General features: G+C 51.4%; 1 protein-coding gene across 4 annotated transcripts in view; it reads right to left on the minus strand.

Annotated features, from left to right (window-relative positions):
* The window catches only part of MPP2 (MAGUK p55 scaffold protein 2), a 32,368-nt gene extending 15,772 nt beyond the window's left edge, over positions 1–16,596 (minus strand). Inside the window, exons 1-4 of one of the 4 annotated variants that reach the window (XM_010816329.4) lie at positions 16,289–16,596; positions 13,560–15,375; positions 10,686–10,736; positions 5,873–5,991 (exon numbers count right to left, since the gene is read on the minus strand). In XM_010816329.4, the coding sequence (XP_010814631.1) occupies positions 5,873–5,991; positions 10,686–10,716 (150 nt within the window). In that variant the 5' untranslated portion in view covers positions 10,717–10,736; positions 13,560–15,375; positions 16,289–16,596. Of the gene's footprint in view, positions 1–5,872; positions 5,992–7,573; positions 8,730–10,685; positions 10,737–13,198; positions 13,525–13,559; positions 15,376–16,288 lie in introns of those variants that run through there. The other 3 variants (XM_005220839.5, XM_024979877.2, NM_001193071.1) reach the window with 3 other exon arrangements.
* Between the last annotated feature and the right edge of the window lie 6,274 nt (positions 16,597–22,870).

Raw genomic sequence — 22,870 nt, forward strand, 5'->3', positions numbered from 1 at the left:
GCAGAGAGAAATTGGGAATTATGGGATTAACAGACACACACTACCATGCAAAAAATAAAGAACAAGGATTTACTGCATAGCAAAGGGAACTATGTTCAATATCTTGTAATGAATAACTATAATGAAAAATAATTAAGAATTAGAGACATATATAGTGAGATAGATAAAACTGAATCACTTTGCTGAAACCTAGAACTAATACAATATTGTAAATCAATTATACTTCAATAGACATCTCATTTAAATGTCAAAATGATGGTAAGATTAACAGTATAAAGGCCATTTTCCCAATAAAGAATCTGAGGCTCTAGCAGGTAAAATGAATTCCTTTTCACAACTCCTGGGTATACAGCAGAGATGCAAGTCAAAGTTTCCTGAGCACCCCCACAGCTGTGGTGCCACTATCTGGGCACCGGTTTTTAGAAAGTGTTCTCTTGCACAGCACACACTACAATATTAGGAGCACGAGGGCCCACAACCAGGAAAGCAGTTTTTAATTTCTCTGGTAACCATTTGCTTAATTCTGCTCTGAAAAATCACCCTCAGCACAGCACACCCTCAAGCTCCTTACAGACCAGAAAGTTGGGCCAGGTTCACACCCGGCTGAAGAGCTGGTTCTTAATCCCAAATCTGCCAGCTCCCCATGCAGAGCCAGATGTGAACTGCAAATGCAGAAACACGCCACAGCCTTTCTTCGGAAAACTTTTCCCTCCACCCTTCCACTCCAACTTCTCTCATCAGGAGACGGAATTCCCACTTGACGCCCAGGCTCATAATTAAGTAATTCAAAATTGAAAGTAATTCAAAATTGAAAGTAATTCAAAATCTGAAAGCATGGTGAGCCAGAAGGTAAAGGGACTCTTCCACCTGAATTTGGCCACGTGATTTGCTTTGGCCAATGAGATGTAAAAGCAGAGGCTTGAAAAGGGTCTAGGACTGGAGGCTGGTCTTTCATTACAGCTGAGACCACCATGTGAAGCAACCTGGGCCACCCTCCTAGAGGATGAGAGACCACACTGTCCCAGACAGTGCAGCCTTCCCGGCTGCGTCACCAGTCACGTGACTGAGGCTGTCCTACCCCATCCCAACTGAGCAAGCCCAGACCAGAAAACCACCCAGCCAATCCACAAAATCATGAGACACAAGTCACGCCACTATGCTGTGGGGTAGTTTGTTACACAGCAAAAGCTAACTGAGGCACTGGGCTCCCCACCATGTCCCCTGGTCAGAGTCTCCATCTTGGTGACCCTCCTGGCCCCTCATTCTTTTAAGACCCTGCCTTTCTTTGCCAGCTGTCTCACCTTCCCACCACCACCACAGGACTGGGTCTTCCCTCTGAATTCCAGTCCAAAGGCCAAACACTTCCACATTCATGACCTCCCCCTCTCCTGACCACAACTCTGAGAGGTAAGTATTGTTATCCCCATTTCTCAGAAGTAATGGCTGAAGCTCGGAGAGGTTGTCAGCCCTACTAAGGTCACACAGCCAGTCAATGAATCGGACTTCAAACGCTGTTTATTTTCTTCTTCATCTCATGTGGATTAGTTCACAGGCCTCCCAACTGGCAGCTGTCCCCACTGATAACCGTTTGCCTAAATTTCTGAATGTCATCTGCCTTTGATTCCTCATCGTGGCCCTGCCTGTTGTTGGAACACCTGCTACTGGGTCCACGTCAGCTCCCAGACGTCACCCACCTGCCAGGACTGCCACCTGCTCTCCATAGCCAACCCTCTGGATTTCCGATCTGCCTGCCAGATTTGACTTCCTTCAGCGCCTGTTAACTCTCTGGGCTTGTCCCCTCAGGGCCTGCTCCTCCCTGGTTCCAGATCTACCCAAGGCAGCCCCTCCCGCATTGTCTGGCACCTCCCCGGAGAGGACAGTCAAGTCCGTGTCATCAGGGAAAGGGAAGGAGGTGAATAACTACCACGTCGGTTTTACTTGGGCTCTACTCCTGTGGGTTTCTGGGCTTCTAAGCTTTTGCTGCTATATTTTTGATAAAGTACTTTGTCTAATAGGTTAGAAATTGATCTGTGTATATGTAATCATTATATGTATGAGAAGGAGTAAGATGTAGGTCTGGTAGATCAAAGCAAGTCATGTGGTCAAGCCCAGATTGAAGAGTGGAGAAAGTTTACCTTTTGATGAGAGGACTGGCAAAGTTGTATTGCAAAGGGTCACATATATAGGGGTCAGAGGGATTTTTCCTGAGCTGACTCTTTGCAACCCCATGGACCATAGTCCACCAGGCTCCTCTATCCATTGGGACTCTCCAGGCAAGAATACTGGAGTGGACTGCCATGCCTTCCTCCAGGGGATCTTCCCAAACCAGAGATCAAAACCAAGTCTCCCACATTACAGGCAGATTCTTTACTGTCTGAGCCACCAAGGAAGTTCTTACTGAACTCAGATGCTCCCTTATGGAGATTCATTTCCTGTTTGTTTCACAGCTAGATGGAGAGAACATTCCTGGAGAAGGAAGTTTACTTATGTAAACTGACAGTACATTGGTAACTTTTCCATCAGGCTGTGGTCCCAGGACTAGGACATTGCTGAGCTCAGTGAGAAATTGACAGACTCTGGGCTCCCTCAGGAGAAGAATAAACTATCTGACGTTTCATTGCCACCGCCCTAGCACTGCCCCTGGCCTTGGTGAGCATGCAAGAGATATCTGTTGAACAGAGGACAGATGACGGAATGACCAAGTGAATGACAGAGCCATCCAGCCACCAATCTCACCTTTGGAGAGCTGTCAGATGGGTTCTAAGAGGCCACTAGAGAGGAATGCTATGGAGGTGGGGATGGGGTAGGGGCGCATCTCCCTCTGGAGGGTTCTGGCTAAAGAACCTTCTAACCCTGAGGTTCTGCATCCCGAGAGAGCCTCCTTATTTCACTGGCTGTCACGCTGTAGAAGCAAATAGCTAGTGTGACTCAGAGATGGTGTGGTTTAATAAATTCAACTGTGAAGTCAGCTTTGGAAGGTTATAGATGTTGAGGTTCAAATGCAGGTCCTCAGCAATTCCACTGCGAAGTGTCCACCCTAGAGAAACTCTAACTCACGTGTAGAAGCAGAGGGATGTAAGGATGTTCACTGCCGCACTGTGCTTAACAGCAACAAGTCAGCAACAGTGTACCTGTCTCTCAGTAGGGGAACCAGAAAACGAATACACTAGGCTCTGTTCACATATTGGAGTATTACACAACAGTCCAAATGAATCTATGTCTCTATGCATGTCAGTAACTATATCACTTATATGAACTAGAAATCTCAAAAACCATCGCTGCTTCCACTATCATTCCATTATGTAAAGTTTAAAAACACATATAACAGGGGCACGTAGTTTACATCTAAATACATATGTAGTCAAGATGGGCAAATATTCAGGGGCATGGTATCATCAACTCCAGCCACGGGTCACCCGTGGGCAGGGACAGCAGTGGAAATGAGGAAAAGGGGAGAGGCATTTACTGGACACACTTTTTATTTCTTAAAAAGAAAGAGCCAGAACTAAAGCAAATGTGATCAGCATTCACATCCTGGAGGTGGGTACTACGTGCTTTTTCTGCACACTTTCTTGTATTCATTCATTCAACAAACATTCAGTGAGGACCTGTTATGTGCCAGGCACCGTTTTAGGCTCTGGGAACACAGTAGTAAACAAAGCCAACATCGCTGTCCTCAAGGAGCTCATATTCTCTCTGTTTGAAACATGCATAACTCCTCGTTTTGATTTTTAATACATAAGTCCAGTCCTTAACCACTGACTAAGAGGCAACCTACCTTTTTCCAATCTCCTCCAATCTGCTTGGTTTTCTCTTCCCCAGAACCTCCCACTAGCATCTGGTCCCCTTCCAAGCCCCATGTCAGAAAAGGCCACAGCTGTCCTGTGACAGAGTCCCCACCTCACCCTGTGGAAGACCCACCACCTAGCTGTACTGCCCCACCCCCCACTATCATCCAACTTCCTGGTCACACCCACCACCATTTACCGGAGACCCTGGGGCTGCCTCCAGTGTCTCCCCACCCTCATGCCTGTGTAGACACGCCATCCCACACCCAACCCATCCATTCCTAGAATTCTTTAACACTGATGGCCTCTTTGCCCCCCCATAGCCACATTCAAAATGTTATCCCTAGAACTGTCCTCCTTGGAAACCTTTCACTTCCCACCTCCCTCTCTGACCTTGGCCTTTTCCTCCTCCAGCTGTACACTCTCTCCCCAGACACTTACCCCAGAGAGCCCCCAGGTCTTTGCCTCCACGTTCTCCCCGCCCTTCTGTTTCTTCCTGGCCACTCTCCCCTCCCCTCCCAGCCTCAGCCCCAGAGGTGATGCTCTGAGCCACTCTCACCTCTCCCTGCACCTCAGCCTCCTACAGCCCCCATCCGGCACAAGCCCTGGACCAAAGCCACCCTCAGTGTCTCTGGACTGAATCATCCCCACCCTGGATTGATGATCTGGGGCCCTGTTGATCCTGCTCCCTGACTTTCGGTAGGGTCCCTCTCTCCCCTTTAGTAATTATTAGTTGACCCTTCACTTCCAAATCCCACCCTCCACCCCCACTCCACTCAATCCCTGATCCTTAATTCTCAGCTGAAGACCGCCCACCCCACTGAGAAATCTGAGCAATTAACACGATTCCCTGCAACTCCCAGCCTTGCCTCCAACACAGCTATTGGCATCATTCTCACCTCCTCTCCTCCTCCCCAGCAAAGGGGTCGCCCCCTCCCCTGTTCCATCCTTGCTTGTTGTCACAGTTGAAGGTGGCACCAGCCCTTCCCCAGTACAGAATTTCAGGTGCCTGGCTACCCCCACCCCTGACCGTCCACACCCAAGCATCAAGTACTGCCAATTTATTTCCTAAATATTTCTTTTATCAAGAAATAAATCAAGAACTCTCTCAAGAACTGTTACCACAGATCTAATTCAGGATGATCACCGACTCCGGTCTCTCCAACTCCAGTCATGACCCTCCAACCGTCCTCCCTATGGCTACCAGAGGGATGCTCCCAAAACATCCATGTGCCATCATCACATGCCTGCTTAAAATCCACAAAAGGCTCCAAGTTGCTCACAGGGCATCACAGGACGATGCCTAAGCCCCAGGCACAGCTCCTAGGGCCCTTCATCAGCTGCCAACAGCTGCCAACATCTCCACAGCTCATACTCCCTGTCTCACACCTAAAGCTCCAGCCTCACATCAACACTTACAGCCCCTGTACATTTCTAGCTCTCAACACTTACAGCCCCTGTACGTTTCTAGCTCTCTCACCTCTGTTCCTGTTGAAATTCTTCTTGTGGCCTGGAATGCACTGCCCCTCCTCCTCAATCTTCAAGACTCAACACAAGTGACCCTTCCTCCAGGGTAGCTTCCCTGCCCACCCTGGGTTGGGTCAGGCATCCTTTACCCTCCCCAAACACCTAATGCATCTGCCTCTATCAAAGTCATTACCAAAGTGGTTTGTAACTTTCTCTTTCAGTGAGTCTCTCCCCTGCCTGGTATGTGGCAGGTGACCTTAGAAAGATGTCTGCACAAAGTGTCCAGAGGCAGAAAGATAAGCAGGCTGAACCTCAGAGATTCTACAGCACAGCCATGCTCATTCCCAACCAAGCATACCCTCCATAACCTGGCAGTCACCAAACATCCATCCACATGGGCACGTCTCTGGACTCAACAGTCAGGAATGGAGGTGGGCCCCCACCACCTGCAGTGGTTCAGATTGATCACCCGGGCATGGATGTCCATGCATACCCCCCTCCCAGGGTCTCGAGTGCCACCTGTCCCATTCCCAGGGCTCCCTGTGGCTAACATCCCACCCCCTGCTATGCCTTCCCAGGCACAGCACCCTTGTGTCCACCTCCCTGGAGCACATTACCTTGGCCAGGGATCTCACTATAGGACTTTCCATAATGCCTCGAAGGAAGATCAGGTCCAGTTCGGCTGCTCCCGTGGCATTGGGGAGAGATCCCAGGTTGTCCAGGACTTGCTGCATGGCTGGATGGAAGGAGCAGACAGTGAGACACACAGGCGCCAGCTGAGCACAGGGGACCCAAACACACCATAGAAACCCCACCCCTCTTACCCTCCATCCCACAGAAGACAGCCCCTCCCCGCAGCACATCCTTCCCCGCAGCACATCCTTCCCCGCCTGGCACTCCAAGCCCTAGAATGCCTGTGGCAGAGGCCCTAAGAGGGGAAGGGCAATTTCCTTGGCCTGTTCTCTAGGCCCTAGGTAATACTAGCCTGGGAGGTGGAGGGCTCCCAGCACCAGGAAGTGGACTTTGAGGTGGGGGCAGGGGAGAAATGGAAGCAGATGTCAGGTTCCAGTTTCTGCCCTAAACCAGAGAACCACAGCATTCAATCTCTGGATGGGCTGAAGCCACAGGACTCAGCCACCTGCACGTGGCAGGCTCAGGGGTGAGAGAGATGGCGCTTGGAACATGTCCCTGGAGTGTGAGCCTGGAGTCAGCAGACAGCCAAGCAGGAGGTCAGGGCCTACCCACCATCCACTACCAGTTGTGCCACTAATTCAGGGTGATTTTGCACAAGTCACTGTCTGTCGCAGGCCTCAGTCTTTCCTTCCTGTAAAATGGGTGGATTAAACTGGATGGTATCTACAGGCCCTTCAGCTCTGAAAGACAATGACCTGGAAATTAATATAGATCATAGGAAGCCAAGGCTGAGGCCCAGGACACTGGTAGAAGCTGGGGGAAATAGGCACTCTGGGGCTTGGGATGACTGTGGACACCCAGGGGCAGAGGTCAGACCAAATCATCCTAGGGATCAGCAAACCCTCAGCTGGGGATGGGACATCAGCAAGGGGAGAACACCTGAAGCTGGGCCACTGCTGAGGGGCTCAGCCTCAGGTAGGGGCTGTCTTCCCCCACCAGCAGAGGTGGGAGCTACTGGCTGTGGCAGGTTCTGGGGGAAGGGAGGCAGAAGCAGAGTGTGCCCAGCTGGGGGCAGAGATGGGCAGGGGGTATCATTACTCTGCCACCCTGCCACCCACGCCTACATCTGCATAACAGCACCCAAGCTGGGAAGGAGGAGGGTGGGTACAGTCCCTGGCACCTCTCACTGTTCTCAGCCATACCCCCTCCTCCAGGAAGGGATGGGGGTGGGCTGCAGGAGGCTCTGAGATTGGAAGCTGGTAGCCACTGGTCAGGGACCCTTGGCCTTCCACACTCTTCCCTCTCATTCTCCCCACCTTTTCCACAAATGACATTCATACCTGCCCTCCAGACCCCTCCTGCTCATGTCTGGGCTTGGCATCGGTCAGAACCTGCCAGGTCCTTAGTGGACTCAGAAAGAGGCCAGGGCAGGAACCCTTCCCACTCTGCCAGGATATCCTGGGACCCTTCCTCTCCTGTCATCTTCACACACAGATTCCCCAGCCTGCCAGCTATGGGAGGGGATTGAGCCAAGGGAGTTGGTGCCCTCAGTACAGGTCAGCTCTCCTGGGGGACCGCGCCCGGAGACCCTTAGGCTTCGGAGAGCCCGCTCCTAGGGTACCCTCTCCAGATGCCCTAAACCCCTCAAGACCAGACCCCAGCCTCGCCACTCCACCTTTCCCTACCTTCCCTCCGGAGCTCAGCTTCCTCAGAGGAGCCCAGGGATATACCCTCCAAAGAGGCCCCGCTCCCTGGGCTGCCGGCCATGGCTGACTCCCTCCGGGACCTGGGCTGTGGAGTAGCCTCCACGCCACCGCAGCCTTCCCAGCCAGAAGTGGGCAGCGCTGGAGGAGGTGGGACTCAGGGAGCGCCCTCTGCAGGATCAGCCAATTGTAAGGCTCAGCCGCCTGACTGCCTTGTTGATTGGCCAAAGCCCAGACTGGGAGCAGACAGGCGGGAGGGAGCTGTGAAAGAGCTGGGAGGGGGCCGTGGAAGGGTCCTCGTCCCACGGTGGCCAGATTCCCCTGTTTGAATACCTATCACTAAAAGGCAAGGAGGCGGCTGAGGAAAGGTTTCTGGCCGGGGCGTGGGGGTGGGGGTGTTGTTAAGCTTGCCCCCCATCAAGACTGGAGCGGTGCTCAGAGACCCTCCCCTCCCAGAAACCCAAGGTGGATGGGGACTTGGCCCCATCTTATTCCAGTCCCTCTCTTCTAGAAGTCCCTCCTCAATTACACCGCCTGCCACCTCCTCCTCGAGACTTCCGACTTCCGACCGCTCCTCTCGGTCCCCTCACCCAGTTTTCTTTACAGTGACTCCCTCAGGGTCAAAGGAAGCCCCCAAGAACGACTCTCATGAGGAGGCAGTGGCACGGCCCTCAGACCCCACATCTCAGGAGTAGCTTCTCCATCCCCATCTCCAAGTGCGCCCGCGCCCCCCACCACTTGCTTCAGGGGGCGATGGCTGTGGACAAGTCAGGCATCTTGGGACTTAGGTACTGGGGACTTGGGAAAAGGTGAGGGAGTATTCATTCAGAAGAGACTAGCGTGGGCAGGAAGGGAGGGGTTTTGAAAGTTACCCCAGCCCAGAGCCACCATTCCTTCCTCTGAGACCCTGCACCCTTGAGGCCACCACTAGGCACTGCTCCTGCCACCAGACTGCCATTCCCTGAGGAGTGGCACAGGGTCACAGCACACCCTGGTTGCCATGGCAGCAAGCAGGATTACACACTAGAACATTAAACCAGAGATTTAAAGGGACAGCTCCACCTGAAAGCCCCACATTCCAGCCTTAATTCAAAGAAAGGAGGGAACCCGGTGCAGAGGCAGAGCTTCAGGTCTGGAGACCAGGAGCAAGGACTCTCACCCATGCCAACACCCATGCATCTCCAACCCTCAGGGAAAGAGCTCCTCCACCTTACTAGGAATGGAGTTAGGGTCTCTCTGCAAGAGGAAAACACCCACACCATCTCGCTCCCTTCACGATGATAGTGGCCATATTGATATGTGGATCAGGGTAGAAGGACCCTGCTAGCTTCAATTTCTGCAGAGGCCAAGGCAAGGATCTCTGGGGGAAGGTAAAGGAGAAGGAGGGGGGGTGGTGAACTTGACCTTAGAGGCAAGGGTACAGCTGTCTATCAGACCCGTGGGAAGTGTAATGACCACCAAATGAGAAGGGGCAGAAGCCACCATTAGAGTTTTGAGGCCAGGAGCCTGCCCAACCCCGGGGCAGGCACAGAGGGCCACCTGAGGGAAAGACAAAGCTTCTGGCCTTTGAGTCGCCCATTGCCTCTTTTCAGAGGAAGAAACGCAGCCTCCAAGTTTTGCTTAAGTTGCTTTAAGCAACTTTCTTCCTTTGGATACAGAAAGCCCATGACACAACACCCAGGGGAGCAGGTGCCCCAGGAGTCCTCAGAGGAAGCAGACCCTCACACCTATCTCCTGAACTCCACTCCCTACCCTGTCCCCCACCCCACCAGGGCCCATCAAGTGGCCTGAAGCAGGGAAACCAAAGCGCTGGGCCTTCCCCTCCCTCTACACCCCTGCCAGGCACCATTAATGGGTTTACTGGACAGCCCCAGATTGACAGGCCTTTAATCACAGGCTCAGGGATGGGCTTAATTAACCCCTAAGCAGCTTACAGAGGGGCCCAGGCAGGCTGGAGCAGTGGGGAATGCACTGAACCCTCCAAGGCTGCAGCAGCTAGGGGACATTGGGACAGTCTGGCCACTGCATGGAGAAGAGGCCTTTCCTGGGGGACAAGGGTGTCACAGTTTAGTTCTGGCCCCTCACAGCAGCCTTCACTTTCCTGCTTCAGTTTTTCAGAGGGGAGGGCACAGAGAAGTCAATCTAACTGAACTGGGAGGCCTGGAACATCTTGCAGAAGCAATAGCAGCACCTAGAGAGAAGGAAGGGGCTACAAGGTCAGGAGGCACCCAAGCGGGGATCAATCAGAGAAAAACAAGAACAGTTCACAACTGTCAGGGCCCTCTGAGAGCCTGAGTACAGGGCACTTCACCTGGTGGGTCTCTGCATACACTCAGGGTGCGACCCCTGAACCCCTGGAGTGGAATGCAGACTTCGTGCATAGAAGCCTTTGTCTATGATGAAGGCCCTCGGTTTGCATCAGATTCTCAATAGGATCCAGGACCAATACAAGTTAAAAACACTGATCTTGTCCTATCACCTCATTCTACAGATGGGGAAACCTAGGTCCTCAAAGCGAGGTGACTGATTCAGGGTCACAGGTTAAAGAGGTAACAACAACTCAGCAGCACAGCATAATAACTGTGAATATCCCTAATGGTAACATGCTTTCCCTATTATAGCCTTTGAGTTTCACATCACGTCTTGACAGAAGAGACACAGCCTCCAAGAATCTAAGCAGATTGTTCCTGAGGCTTCCTAGCTTGTCTGGGTGGCCCACAACCTTGCCCTAAAACTTCCTACAGAACTAAGCCAAGGCTTCCTGACCTGGCATTCTCCACAGCCCAGCACACACACACTCCCATGTGTTGGTCCACTTTACCTATCTGGGGGGCACTGCACTGTGGACGTCTCCAGAGCATGCATCCCCCTCCATGGAGGTGAGTTGTGCTCCGTCTCCAGCCCCACCCTGGGGCTGGTGCAGCAGGGTGATAGAAGTTGCCCGGAGGAATGGCTGAGCAGCTGGATGGAGCAGCTGCAGCAGGGGTCAGTTTGCTCTTACAGGGAGCTGTGGCAGTGCCTGAATGTGCTCCCCAACCTGCCTGGAATCCCCTGAACCACTGATATAACTGACATCCCTTGTCCCACTTCTTACCAGTCTCGGAGTTGGTGGCTGCAACCGGCATGGTGAAATCAGCAAGGGCTCCTGGAGGAAGGGAGAGAGGAGATTGAGAAGGCAGAAGGGCAAAATAATGGGGAAGGAATTAGGAAGGACCTCCCCCTCAGGAGCCAGTGGGGTAGGGGAGAGGGCACTGCCCTGACTCCAAACTATCCCATAGTTCTGGGAGGCAAGAAGGGATGACACACCCATCTCTCCAAGGAGGAGGAGACAGAGGATCAGAGAGGTTAGTTGATTTGTCCAAGGTCACAAAGCTAATAGAGAGCTATGGGGACTTCCCTGGTGGTCCAATGGCTAAGATTTTGGGTTCCCAATGCTAGGGGCCTGGGTTTGATCCCTGGCCAGGGAACTAAAATCCACATGCCAAAACTAAAAATCCCACATGCACAACTAAGATTTGGTGCAGCCAAATAAATGAATAAAAATATTTTTTTTAAAGAAAAGGAGAGCCACAATGAAACTCCAGGTTTTATGACTCAAAAAAAAAAAAAAATTTCTGCCTACCATCTGTCTTTTTTATTTTATTTATTTATTTTGAGAGAGAGAGGATGGGGGAAAGTCCAATGTAAGTAAAAAGGTAAAAAGTAAGAAAATGGGTGTTCCCTGACTTTAAGCTCCATGGGTCAAGAATCACATCTGTTTTATTTTGCCTCTGGATCCTAGACCCAGCACAGTGAAGATGCTCTACAAACATCTGTTCATCTGTCTGGCAGAAATGATGTCATACCTCACTAGGGCCTCTCTTGCTTCCTCTTTCTCCCTCTACCCCTTCTTAGCCCAGAGCTGGGACAAGGAGAGCAGGGGGCTCTGGGCAAAACCCATCACGGAATTTACAGACCCAGTTTCCATCCCAGGTCCTCCTGGAATGGCATTGGATCCTTTATTCTCCAAGGAAGGGTGCAGGTGGGTAACCCACCATCCTTCATCCCTTTGCCTTTCTGGGCTTGTGCCAGTGGAGAAAACCCTAATTCCCGGTTGCCATGACAACAGGAGGCGCGGTGGCTCCCAGCAGGGGTGGGGGAGTGGAAGAAAGCATCTGGCAGTGCCCACTTTAGGTCTGAATGCTACTGGGCCCTGGGGGTGGGGGAGCCACTATTTCACTTCCTCCCCCTAAAAAGGTCCCTAGAGGGACCACTACCTGATTTTAATGAAATCCTCTCTCTTCCTATCACCTTCCCAGGCCTGAGCAGGTCATCTGTGCTCCCTGCTACTTGTAATTTCAAGTAGCAGAAATTACAAAAGTGGAAGGATGACTCCCCTTCCTCCTGGATCTGCCCTGAGGACAAGGAAGAAAGGAGCTTTCGGGGAAAGGAAGGACATCTCCTATCAGGCTAGCACCTAGACTAGGAGCAATGCCCAGGATCCACTGTGCCAGCTAGTGCCCTGGGCACAATTCCTGCCACCCCTATTCCTAGAGAGCATCAGAGAGGAATCCCTTTCTCCGCACCCCCCAACCCCACCCCTGGCCCGTCCCGGGTCCTGAGGACCAGGAACCTGCAGCTCTCTCCAGCTGGCACTACTCTCCCAAGTCCTCCTTCCCCAGAGGGTGGAGGGTGGGAAGAGGCAGGGAGGATCCGGTCCCCAGAAGTCTTGCCCAGCCTGCCTGGGTTTTCTCCCTGAGGAGTCGTTCCCACGGGCATCGGCTAGCTCTGCCCTACCCCCACCCAAGCCTCTGGGAGGGCGGGGCCGGTTGTGCCCACAGGAGAACAGCAGTGCCAGGCAAGCCAGCCTGGCTCCGAGTCAAGGTCCGGAGCCCAGGCATCTGAGAACTCGCACCTCAGCTTCCAAAACCCTGGGCCCACGTGCCCTCTCACCCCTATCTCCAGGCTATCCACACCACCCTGGGTCGGTAGCCGATGTGGGCCCACCGAGAAAGGGGGAGGTTTCCTCCAAGCTCTGTCAATACGCGTACAAAGAGATATAGAGGAGAAAGGTCTGACAAAGGAGCTTTGAAGATCTACAGGTCGTGGAGAGGGGTAGACAGACTGCAGGATGGGGTCTAGTGGCCAAGCGGGCCTGCACGCACCGACGAACAGAGTGCCCCGGCCCCAAGAGCCCAGCCCTAAAACGCTGGGCGCTAGGACCTGGGAGGAGGGGGGTGTGTTGCGAGCCATCAAAGAAGTCTCTCTGCGTGCGCGCCCGGCGGAGACTAGGGGATGAGGTCACTGAATGGCTGCACACCGCCCCCCAACCCCACCCCCGCCCGCGTCCTCACGCTCCCACTCTGAGTTGACCTAACTTTCTGGCCCTGACTCCTCGCTCCTGTCACCGACCCCTTCCCAGGTCTCCAGATCCTAGTCCTGGCCCCCGACCCAGACCCGCCCCCTCTACAACCTGGGAGGCGAAGCAGCAGCACTCCCCCTTCGCAGGACCCCCTCCCAGGAGAGATTGAGGTGTTGGCCTCCCAAGGTGGCAGGGCAGCCAAGGGGACCCACACAACCTCCGTCTTGCGCCCCCACCCCTGGAAGAGCTAATAACGCGGTTCTTACGTAATGCCCGGCTCCGAAGTCCCCAGAATCCGCACAGTCCCCGGAGAAGCCGCACGGACACTCGGGCCCCCGCACAGCTCACCAGGCTCTGTGCCTGACGTCACCTAGGAGCCCTCACCGCAGGGGCGGGGGGCCAGTGTCCACGGGCCGCGAGGTCTGATCTCTCTCTCGGAGCCCCGAGAAAAGGGGAGTGGGGGCGGGAGGGTGAGAGGGAGAAAAGGGGCGGGAGGGTGAGAGTGAGGGGAGGGGCCAGAGGGAAGAGGCCAGGGGAGGTGTAACGCAGAGAAAGGGCCCCAGGTGCCGTACCAGGACCAAGAGGGCCCTCGGGTGGGTGCTGGCCCGGGGGCCGGGGGGCGCCTACCTGCGCCTGGAGAGGCCCTTAGCTCCGGGTGGCTCCCGCGCAGCCCGGCGCTCGGCGTTTATTGCTTGTCAATCGCTACTCCGGCTCTTAAAGCGGCCAGGCCTCCTCCGCGCGAAGGGGCGGAAACCGAGAGAGAAGGGGAGAGGGAGGGGGATAAGGACGCCGCGGGACCACCTGCAGGAAAGTACCCTTTCCGAGCAGCTAGTGGGTAGGCGGGGAGGTGGTGACTTAGGAGACACTACACAGCCCACGATTCCCCCACCCGCAGCTGGCTTCCTACCCAGGGAAGCAAGGACTGGGACCTGTACCCACTAGTCCCTCGGCGCCCAGCGATTCCCTTAAAAGGGCGATGGTAAGAGACCCGCCCCCTTCTCTCAGCTTTAGACCCGCGTTCCAGTTCAAGGCTTGCCTCACCTTTCCTCATTATCCTGCTTCCCAACTGGGTAAGGGAGCAGGAGGAGTTTAGGGAGAACCCTCAAGGAGCAGGAGACCCATCCCCATAGGACCTCAAACTCAGAAGCAGCTTTTAAGGATTCATTGGTGGATACCTAGATCCCAGACTCGCTAGGCGAATTTGCAAAAAAAAAAAAAGGGTGGGGGGCGCTGAGACCGTATTTCAAGCCTGGACCGGAGAGCTGGTCCATACCCCAGTGTACGGAATACAGAACAAGGTGACTCGCCATCCTTCTTCGTAGTTCCATCTCAAGAAGTAAAGACAAACCCAGTTGCCCGCCTTCACCCCAGCTTCTGGCTCCACTGTAGACCTGCACTTAGTTCTAGCCGTGGAATACTGAAAGCTCAGCGGGAAGACTACGCTTCGCCAAGTGCGCGGTGGGTCAGCCGAGGTAGTACTCTGGCCGCGGTATTCCCCACCTTGCACCCTCTCCAACTGCTTTCTAGAATATGCAGGTCTCCTAAGATCAGAAATGCACCGCATTCTGGAAACTTGCTTGGAAAGCTCAGAAATGGGTTTGACTTGGAAATTGATCCTGGAAGCAGGGGGGACTGGTCCCCTTGTTGCAGGAGATTCAGCTTGCACTGGGCTCCGGCGATCATACGTTTCAGTACTGTTGTTGTTTTGTCACTAAGTCTTGTCCGACTCCTTTGCGAACCCGTGGACTGTAGTCCGACCGGTTCCTCTATCCATGGGATTTCCCAGGGAAGAACACTGGAGTGGGTTGCCATTTCCTTCTTTAGGAAATCTTCCCAACCCAGGGATCAAACCTGCGTCTCCCGCATTGCAGGCGGATTCTTTACCACTGAGCCATCGGGAAAAGCCAGGTTTGAGTATAGGTAAAGAGTTTGCCTGCGGTGCAGGAGATCTCGGTTCGATCCCTGGGTCAGGAAGATCTCCGGAAGGAGGAAATGGCAACCCACTCCAGTATTCTTGCCTGGGAACTCCCATGGACAGAGGAACCTGGCGGGTTACAATCCATGGGGGTCACAAAGAGTCGGACACGACTGAGCGACTAACAACAAGCACACAAACACAAGCCACAAAACCACTGCCAAGCTCTACAGAAAGTCCTGATGTTTCTCGGTGGTCTCCTCCCTTATTACTGAGCAAGGAAAGGAAAGTTAGTTAGCGACCCCAGATGGCAGGGACTGGAATTACAGGCTTCCGTCTCCAACCAAAGAACTTGCCGGAGCAAAATGCTTTCTGCCCTCTCTTCTGCCTTCAAGCCAAAAGATCTTCATAATTCAATTTAGGAAGAAGTCCCTGGGAGTTCCCTGGTGGTCGAGTGGCTAGGACTCTGCGTCCCCAATGCAGGGGGCCCGGGGTTCGACCCCTGGTAGGGGAAATGGATCCCACATGCTGCAACAAAGAACAGGAGTAGCCAAATAAATTTTTTTAAAAAGAGAAGAAGTCCCCTTCCCGTCATGAAAGCTACTCTCCACTCTAGCCTGTCCACCTGGCTATTTGGTGGTGGGGAAATGGAAGCATCTTGAATCTCTCCATAGTATTAATTACTTCTCAGTCAGGCAACTATTACCCCATAACAACATACAGCAAACTTTTAGTTTCATTCAAGATCCCCAGAACGAGGATCCCTGATTTTGGCCCTCTAGGAAATGGAGCCTAACTCATTACTCTTACCAGCTGCCTCCTCGCAGTCCCTCCCCCCACCCCCATTAGTCAGTCAGCAAGCATCTCTCTTATAAGGGCCTTATAGAATGCCAGCTCCTCACATCTGTTCAAGACCTTACAATTGATAAATTGTTTAATTCTCACAACAGCCCCATGAGGTTACAGAGAGAGGAGAAACATTTCCTGATACAGAGTAGGAGGCTCTTATTCTGGTCCAGATAGGGTGCCAGCCTCACTGATACTGTCAGATACCAGCTACAGGGCCAGCATCAGTGATTCCTGAAGGTGGAGGTCCGGAAGGGGGAATGTCAGACACAGAAATCACTTTCTAGCGGTACAACTGAATGTCGTAATAGACGTGCTGTGTTCTAAGCAGGGCCCCAAAGGAATGAGGGTGTTACTGATGGGATATAGTGTAGCTGGGGTAGGAAGCGGGTTTGAGGGGTCCACAATGCATTCCATGGCAGTTAGAGGCTGCCCCCTCTGCCAGTGGGATGGAGGAACGTGGAGAGTAAGGAGAAATGAGGCGTTGGGGTGGGGAGGAGGCAGGTGGAAAAGTGAGAGGAATGAGTCCTCTTCCTCTGAGGTCTGTCTTCTTCCCTGCCTGCGCCACAACGGTGCCGGCAGTGTTTCTGCTTACCCTCAAATCGAGATATTCCTCTGGTGGATATTCGCTCCAAGGCTTTGGGATTCAACGCACAGAAAGAGAGAAAACTCGGAGCAGCTGTTATAAATTTTCAGCAGAAGTGAAGTGAAATAAGTCCCTTCGTCGTGTCCGACTCTAGTCCATGGAATTCTCCAGGCCAGAATACTGGAGAGGGTAGCCTTTCCTGTCTCCAGGGGATCTTCCCAATCCAGGGATCGAAGCCAGGTCTCCCACATTGCAGGCGGATTCTTTACCGGCTGAGCTATCAGGGAAGCCCTAAAAGAGCCCGTTCTGTAATTGAGTGATGTTGCACTTCCGGTGATGACCAGCAGGGGCCGCCAACAGTTACCCCGCGTCTCTGTTTCTACACCCACCGGCTCCGATCCCTTAGCCCACTACCTCAGCAATTCACCAGTCTTATTCTAGAAGCCTTTTCTACTGTCTGTATCTCTCAGTAAAAACAAAAAAGTTTGGAACCATCACTGTAAGTATACTTATATTTATATATTATTATATGAAGTGAAGTGAAGTCACTCAGTCATGTCTGACTCTTTGCGACCCCATGGACTCTAGCCTACCAGGCTCCTTCCTCCATGGGATTTCCCAGGCAAGAGTGCTGGAGTAGGTTGCCATTTCCTTCTCCAGGGGATCTTTCCAACCCAGGGATCGAACCCGGGTCTCCTGCATCGCAGGTAGACGCTTTACCGTCTGAGCCACCAGGGAAGCCATATTACTATATGTATGCTACTAAATAATCATTAGAATTTTTGAATGTGATTTTTAATATACATAGTTACTATTAAAAATCACATTCAAAAATTCTAATGATTATTTTTAGACTATAAATAGAAGTTCCAGTATTTTCTTACCATACCCTAAAGGATCATCTGATGCACCCCTAGGTGCATTCCCCACTTCGAAAACCAAATTTCTAAAGAAAACCAAATTTCTATGAGAAAGGAGGCTCTTATTCTGTTCCAGATAGGGTGCCAGCTTCACTAGTACTGAGTCAGATACCAGCTTCAGCACTAGCATAACCCAAGCCTCAACAGGGCATCTGGACAGCTAGCTGTACCCCGCCCCCACCCGTCCAGGATCAAACCAAATTTTCCCTGGAGAACCAAGTGTTCTGGGCCCTGACTCCCATCACAACCTCAGACAGCCTGAAACCCCCTCCACCATCATCATCACCCGCCAGCCACACACCAACCGGCCCTGCCCCCACATTAGATACCGGTCTAGAGATCCAAAACTTCTCCCAGAAGCTGCTGCATTGCCCTCCTCCCCCCACCCCACCCCTGGCCCAACACTTGCACTTTGCCCTGCCTCCTTGCTTTACTCTGCCACAACCCCATGGGGTGGGATGTTCTGGAAGTAGAGAGCTCTGCGTTGAAATCCTGGCTCTGTCATGTGGTATATGTGTCCTAGGTCAGTTACATAACCTCTCTGAGCCTCAGTTTCCTCATCTGCACAATAGGGATAACAGCCTCCACCTTGGGAGAGGGCACAGAATGGATGCCACAGTACCAGGCACACAGAAAATGCCTTATAACTATGGTTCCTTCCTGGGAGTAGGTCTGAGCAGGCTCTCACTAGGTGCCAGCTGAGCAGTGGGTGGTTAGTCTCTGTCTCTGGCTGTCTGACATGCCCATAACTGACCTCGGGTCCTCCTGGGGAAGACGGTGGGCCCCCCAGGGCTTTTGGAGCCCCAGGTATCTACTACGGACAGCATGTCCTCTTCCTTCCTACCCACCTGTTAGTGGCATCCTGCCCAGTCCTAACTGTGCCACCCACTACACTTATCCTCTTTCCAGCACCCAACCGAGGTGGCAAGAGCTTTGCTTCAGGCACCATGCAAGGGGACCAGGCATAAGTAGTCCATCGATAGAGTAGGGACGAGCTCACAAAAGTCTTCCCTGGTGGCTCAGATGGTAAAGCATCCGTCTGCAACATGGGAGACTTCGGTTCGATCCCTGGGTTGGGAAGATCCCCTGGAGAAGGGAAAGGCTACCCACTCCAGTATTCTGGCCTGGAGAATTCCATGGACTAGTCCATGGGTTAGCAAAGAGTCGGACACGACTGATCGACTTTCACTTTATTTAACTTCACAAAAGGCAGTGCAGGCTCTGGGCATGGGAGGAAGTCCTGCTATCCACCCCAGTAATCCAGTGTCCATTGCTGGAGACTCCCACACGCCAACTGGGCCTTGGAGTGCCCCTGCAGACCCTGGACAAGGCAGGAAGGTGGAAGGGTCAAAGATTAAGGAATGAAAGGAGGCTGAGTTTAGGAGAAATGAGAGAGATCTTTTTCCTCTGAGTCTGAAGCACCTGCCTCCTCACAATTCACCCCACCAGTTAGATCTGCATTCTTCGATGTTCAGAAAGCTTGCTCATAATTCAAAATTTTATCTTGCAATTGTGGGCTGATGCTCTGTGCTCTAAACATCATCCCCACCAGAGCTGCTATATGTAAGCACGCACAATTCCTGTCTCTTCATATGTGTTCATTTCTTTGATCCTCATAATTACATACCGAGGTGGGGAATACTATCACCCCATTTTACAGATGAAGAAACTGCACACAGAGAGGTTAAGCAATTTGCCCAAAGGCATTACACTGCTAAGTGGTAGAACTGGTATTTGACCCCAGGTCATCTTGGCTCTGGAGAAGGCAATGGCACCCCACTCCAGTACTCTTGCCTGGAAAATCCCATGGATGGAGGAGCCTGGTAGGCTCTAGTCCATGGGGTCACTAAGAGTCAGGCACGACTGAGCAACTTCACTTTCACTTTTCACTTTCATGCATTGGAGAAGGAAATGGCAACCCACTCCAATATTCTTGCCTGGAAAATCCCAGGTACAGAGGAGCCTAGTGAGCTGCCGTCTATGGGGTCGCACAGAGTCAGACACGACTGAAGCGACTTAGCAGCAGCAGCATCTTGGCTCTGCTGTAGGTATGCTGCTCCTCACTTCATAGCTACTATTATTAGCTTCCTTTTATAAATGAAGAAACTGAAAGCCAGAGAAGTTCAGCGACTTGCCCAATATCACCCAGCAAGCAAGTGGCAGAGCCAGGCTTAGTAGGTTTGGTTAGTAAAGAGATTTGCTTGGTTTCTCACCAATTATTCTTCAATTTCCAAAAACATGGTAAGTCACAAAAAGAGCTGAACTTAAATAACATTTAAATTGGACTTAGTTTAAGATCACTCATATAATTATCAGCCTTAAAAGAAATAAATACTTAAAAGCAATTGTAATCTTCCTTGCTAATCCTTAGCTGTTATTCATCACAGCTTAATCTAATCTTTAATTTATCTAAACTTGATTATAATACTAATGCGCCTTAAATCTTTTATTAACTTGGCATCAGGTACTGGATTGAGAAAGGCTTAGCGGCTCTCGAGAGCACCTGGCAGGGATACCATACTGCAAGCAAGAGTCTTCTAGTTTTTGGAGAACACCTTCCACCTCATACACAGAAAACATGGCCATTTGGCCTTGGTTTTCTCATCTGTAAAATGGGAGGATTAGTTAACTAAAATCCCTTCCGACTCCATCCATCTATGTATCTAAAGAGATCACCTTCCACTCTGCTCATAAAGGAGATAAAAACCTTCTCTCCAACAGGGATTTCCAAAAAGTAGACTCTTGATAGATATTGTTTGAAATATTAATTATTCTACTAAATAAGTACCTATTTCCATTCCCTCATGGCTCAGTCGGTAAAGAATCTTGCTGCAGTGCAGGAGACCAGGGTTCGATTCCTGGGTCAGGAAGATCCCCTGGAGAAGGAAATGGCAACCACTCCAGTATTCTTGCCTGGAGAATCCCATGGACAGAGGAGCCTGGCAGGCTACAGTCCATGGGGTTGCAAGAGTCAGACACGACTTAGCGAATAAACCACTGCCACCCCCCACTACTGTAAAGTTCTTTGAAGATATTTTTTGAAATATTAATTATTCCACTAAATAAGTACCTATTCCTACTACTGTAAAGTTCTTTGAAGATGTTGATTTCATCTTATTAACCGCTGTAATTCCAGCACCTAGTGAAGCGCCTGACGTCAAGTGGGTGCTCTGCTAACATGCATGCAGGCTCTGTGGGCGGGGTCACACAAAAGAAGTTTGAAAAGTTCCCAGGGTATTCCAACATACAGCCAAGGCTGGGAATAGGTTCGAGGTAGGGACTGTCGGCAGGAGATGTGGCCTGAGGCCCTTGGGTGTGAGACTGGAACTATGGTGTGGACAGGTGAGAACTGCCAGGTGACTAGATGCACAGATGACCCCCAAAGCCTCTCTCCTGAGAAGGCAGCTGTGAATGTGGCAGGCACTGGGGACAGCAGGAAGAGCTGAGGGAACCCAGGAGAGGGAGATGAATGGACCCCCAGAACCAAGAGAAGAGGAGGCCACCCAGAACTGATGCTTCCCTCTGTGCTCTCTAGTGCCCACCCTGTGAGGGGAGCTTAAGTTTGGTGTCTAAGGACTCAGGAGCCCAGAGAGGTCCACGACTGGTCTCTGGCCACACCCAGCTGGGGGCTGCAGGGTCTCTGGTCCTCACTGTCCCTGGCACAGCATCTGAGAGCAGGGGCAGAGCCGATGCCCTCAAGAGGAGTCAACTCTATTCCCTCACTCAGGAAGACTGTCCCCCTCCTTCCAAAACTGAAAGTGAAAGTCCTACTCTTTGCCACTCCATGGACTGTAGCCCGCCAGGCTCCTCTGTCCATGGAATTCTCTAGGCCAGAATACTGGAGTGGGTAGCCATGCCCTTCTCCAGGGCATCTTCCCAACCCAGTGATGGAATTCAGGTCTCCCGAATTGCAGGCAGATTCTTTACTGTCTGAGCCACCAGGGAAGCCCTCCTTCCAAAGGGACATGCAAAAATGGTTGATCGATATCTGCATGATGAAAGAAGTTTCTCTTTGTATCCTGCTTTGTGTGAAAATTGTATAAATCTTAATTATGTTGAATTGGTTAAAAAAGATGTTTCTTTTTGTGAATTTTAAGAATATATACTTTCATGTTTCATCAGACTTTTTTTTTAAATTTGAGGTATGGGCTTCCCTGGTGGCTCAGACAATAAAGAATCTGCCTGCAAAGCAAGAGACCCTGGTTCAATCCCTGGGTCAGGAAGATCCCTTGAAGAAGGGAATGGCAACCCACTCTAGTATTCTTGTCTGGAGAATTCCATGGACAGAGGAGCCTGGCAGGCTAGAGTCCATGGGGTCAATAAGAGTCGGACATGACTGAGAGACTAGCACTTCCACTTTCGTGGTTGATTTACACTGTTGTATTAGTTTCCGGCGTACAGCAAAGTGATTCAGTTCTAATCTATTCTTTTCCATTATAGGTTACTACAAGATATTGGATACAGCCCCCTGTACCTTAGAGTAGGTCCTTGTTGTTTACCTATTTAGCAGACATTTCTATTAAGTCGGTGCCAAATTCTTTCCCACTTCTCCTGGGTCTGATGTGAAGCTAACGTTCCTCTTAGAGGCACCCCTATTTGGATGGGAGAGGGGGGCTGGGAAAGAGACACATTAGGCATTCGTTCGTTTGTGATACTACGATAAGGGAGCTGTCTTCCTTCTCTTCTCGGGTCTGGGGATGAAGGATAGGAGGGACTTCTCTGCCAGCAAAGATTCGGTCAAAATAGCTCCTCTTCCATATAGTGTGCTGTGTGCTAAGTCGCTTCAGTTGTGTCCAACTCTTTGTGACCCTATGAACTATAGCCAGCCAGACTCTTATCCATGGAATTCTCCAGGCAAGGACACTGGAGTGGGTTGCCATGCCCTCCTCCAGGGGAATCTTCCCAACCCAGGGACCAAACTCCTCCATATATTAAGTTAACCTTAAAAATGCATTCCAACACACACTGGGTGTGGACAAATACTGTTTGATTCCACTTATACGAGGTACTGGGCTTTCCTGGTGGCCCAGACAGTAAAGAATCCACCTGCAATGTGGAAGACCTGGGTTCGATCCCTGGGTTGGGAAGATCCCATGGAGGAGGGCATGGCAATCCACTCCAGTATTCTTGCTTGGAGAATCCCATGGACAGAGGATCCTGGAAGGCTATAGTCCATGGGGTCACAAAGAGTCAGACATGACTGAGTGACTAAGCACAGCACACATACGAGGTACTAAAGTACCTAGAATATAGTCAAATTCATAGAGTCAGAAAGTACATTGGTCGATCCCTGAGGCTGGGCCCAGGTTAAGGGAGAAGGGAGAGGGAATGGGGAGTTAGTGTTTAATGGAGACAGAGTTTCAGTTTAGGAAGGTGACAATTTTGGGAGATAGATGATGGTGAGAGTTGTACAACGATGTGAACATACTTAGTGCCACTGAACCGTAAAGTTAAATATGGTTAAAATAGTATGTTTAACATTATGCGACTTTTATCACAATAAAAAACTTCTTAAAAAATAAATAAAATACAATTAAAAAAAAGAAAAAACAACCCAGGGATTTCCCTGGTGGTCCAGGAGTTAAGAATCTGCCTTGCAATGCAGGGGATGCGGGTTCAAATCCCTTGTGGGGTAGCTGAGATCCCATATACAGCTGGGCAGCCAAGCCCG

The sequence above is a fragment of the Bos taurus genome, chromosome 19 (assembly GCF_002263795.3).
Source record: "Bos taurus isolate L1 Dominette 01449 registration number 42190680 breed Hereford chromosome 19, ARS-UCD2.0, whole genome shotgun sequence".
In the NCBI taxonomy this organism is placed as follows: domain Eukaryota; kingdom Metazoa; phylum Chordata; class Mammalia; order Artiodactyla; family Bovidae; genus Bos; species Bos taurus.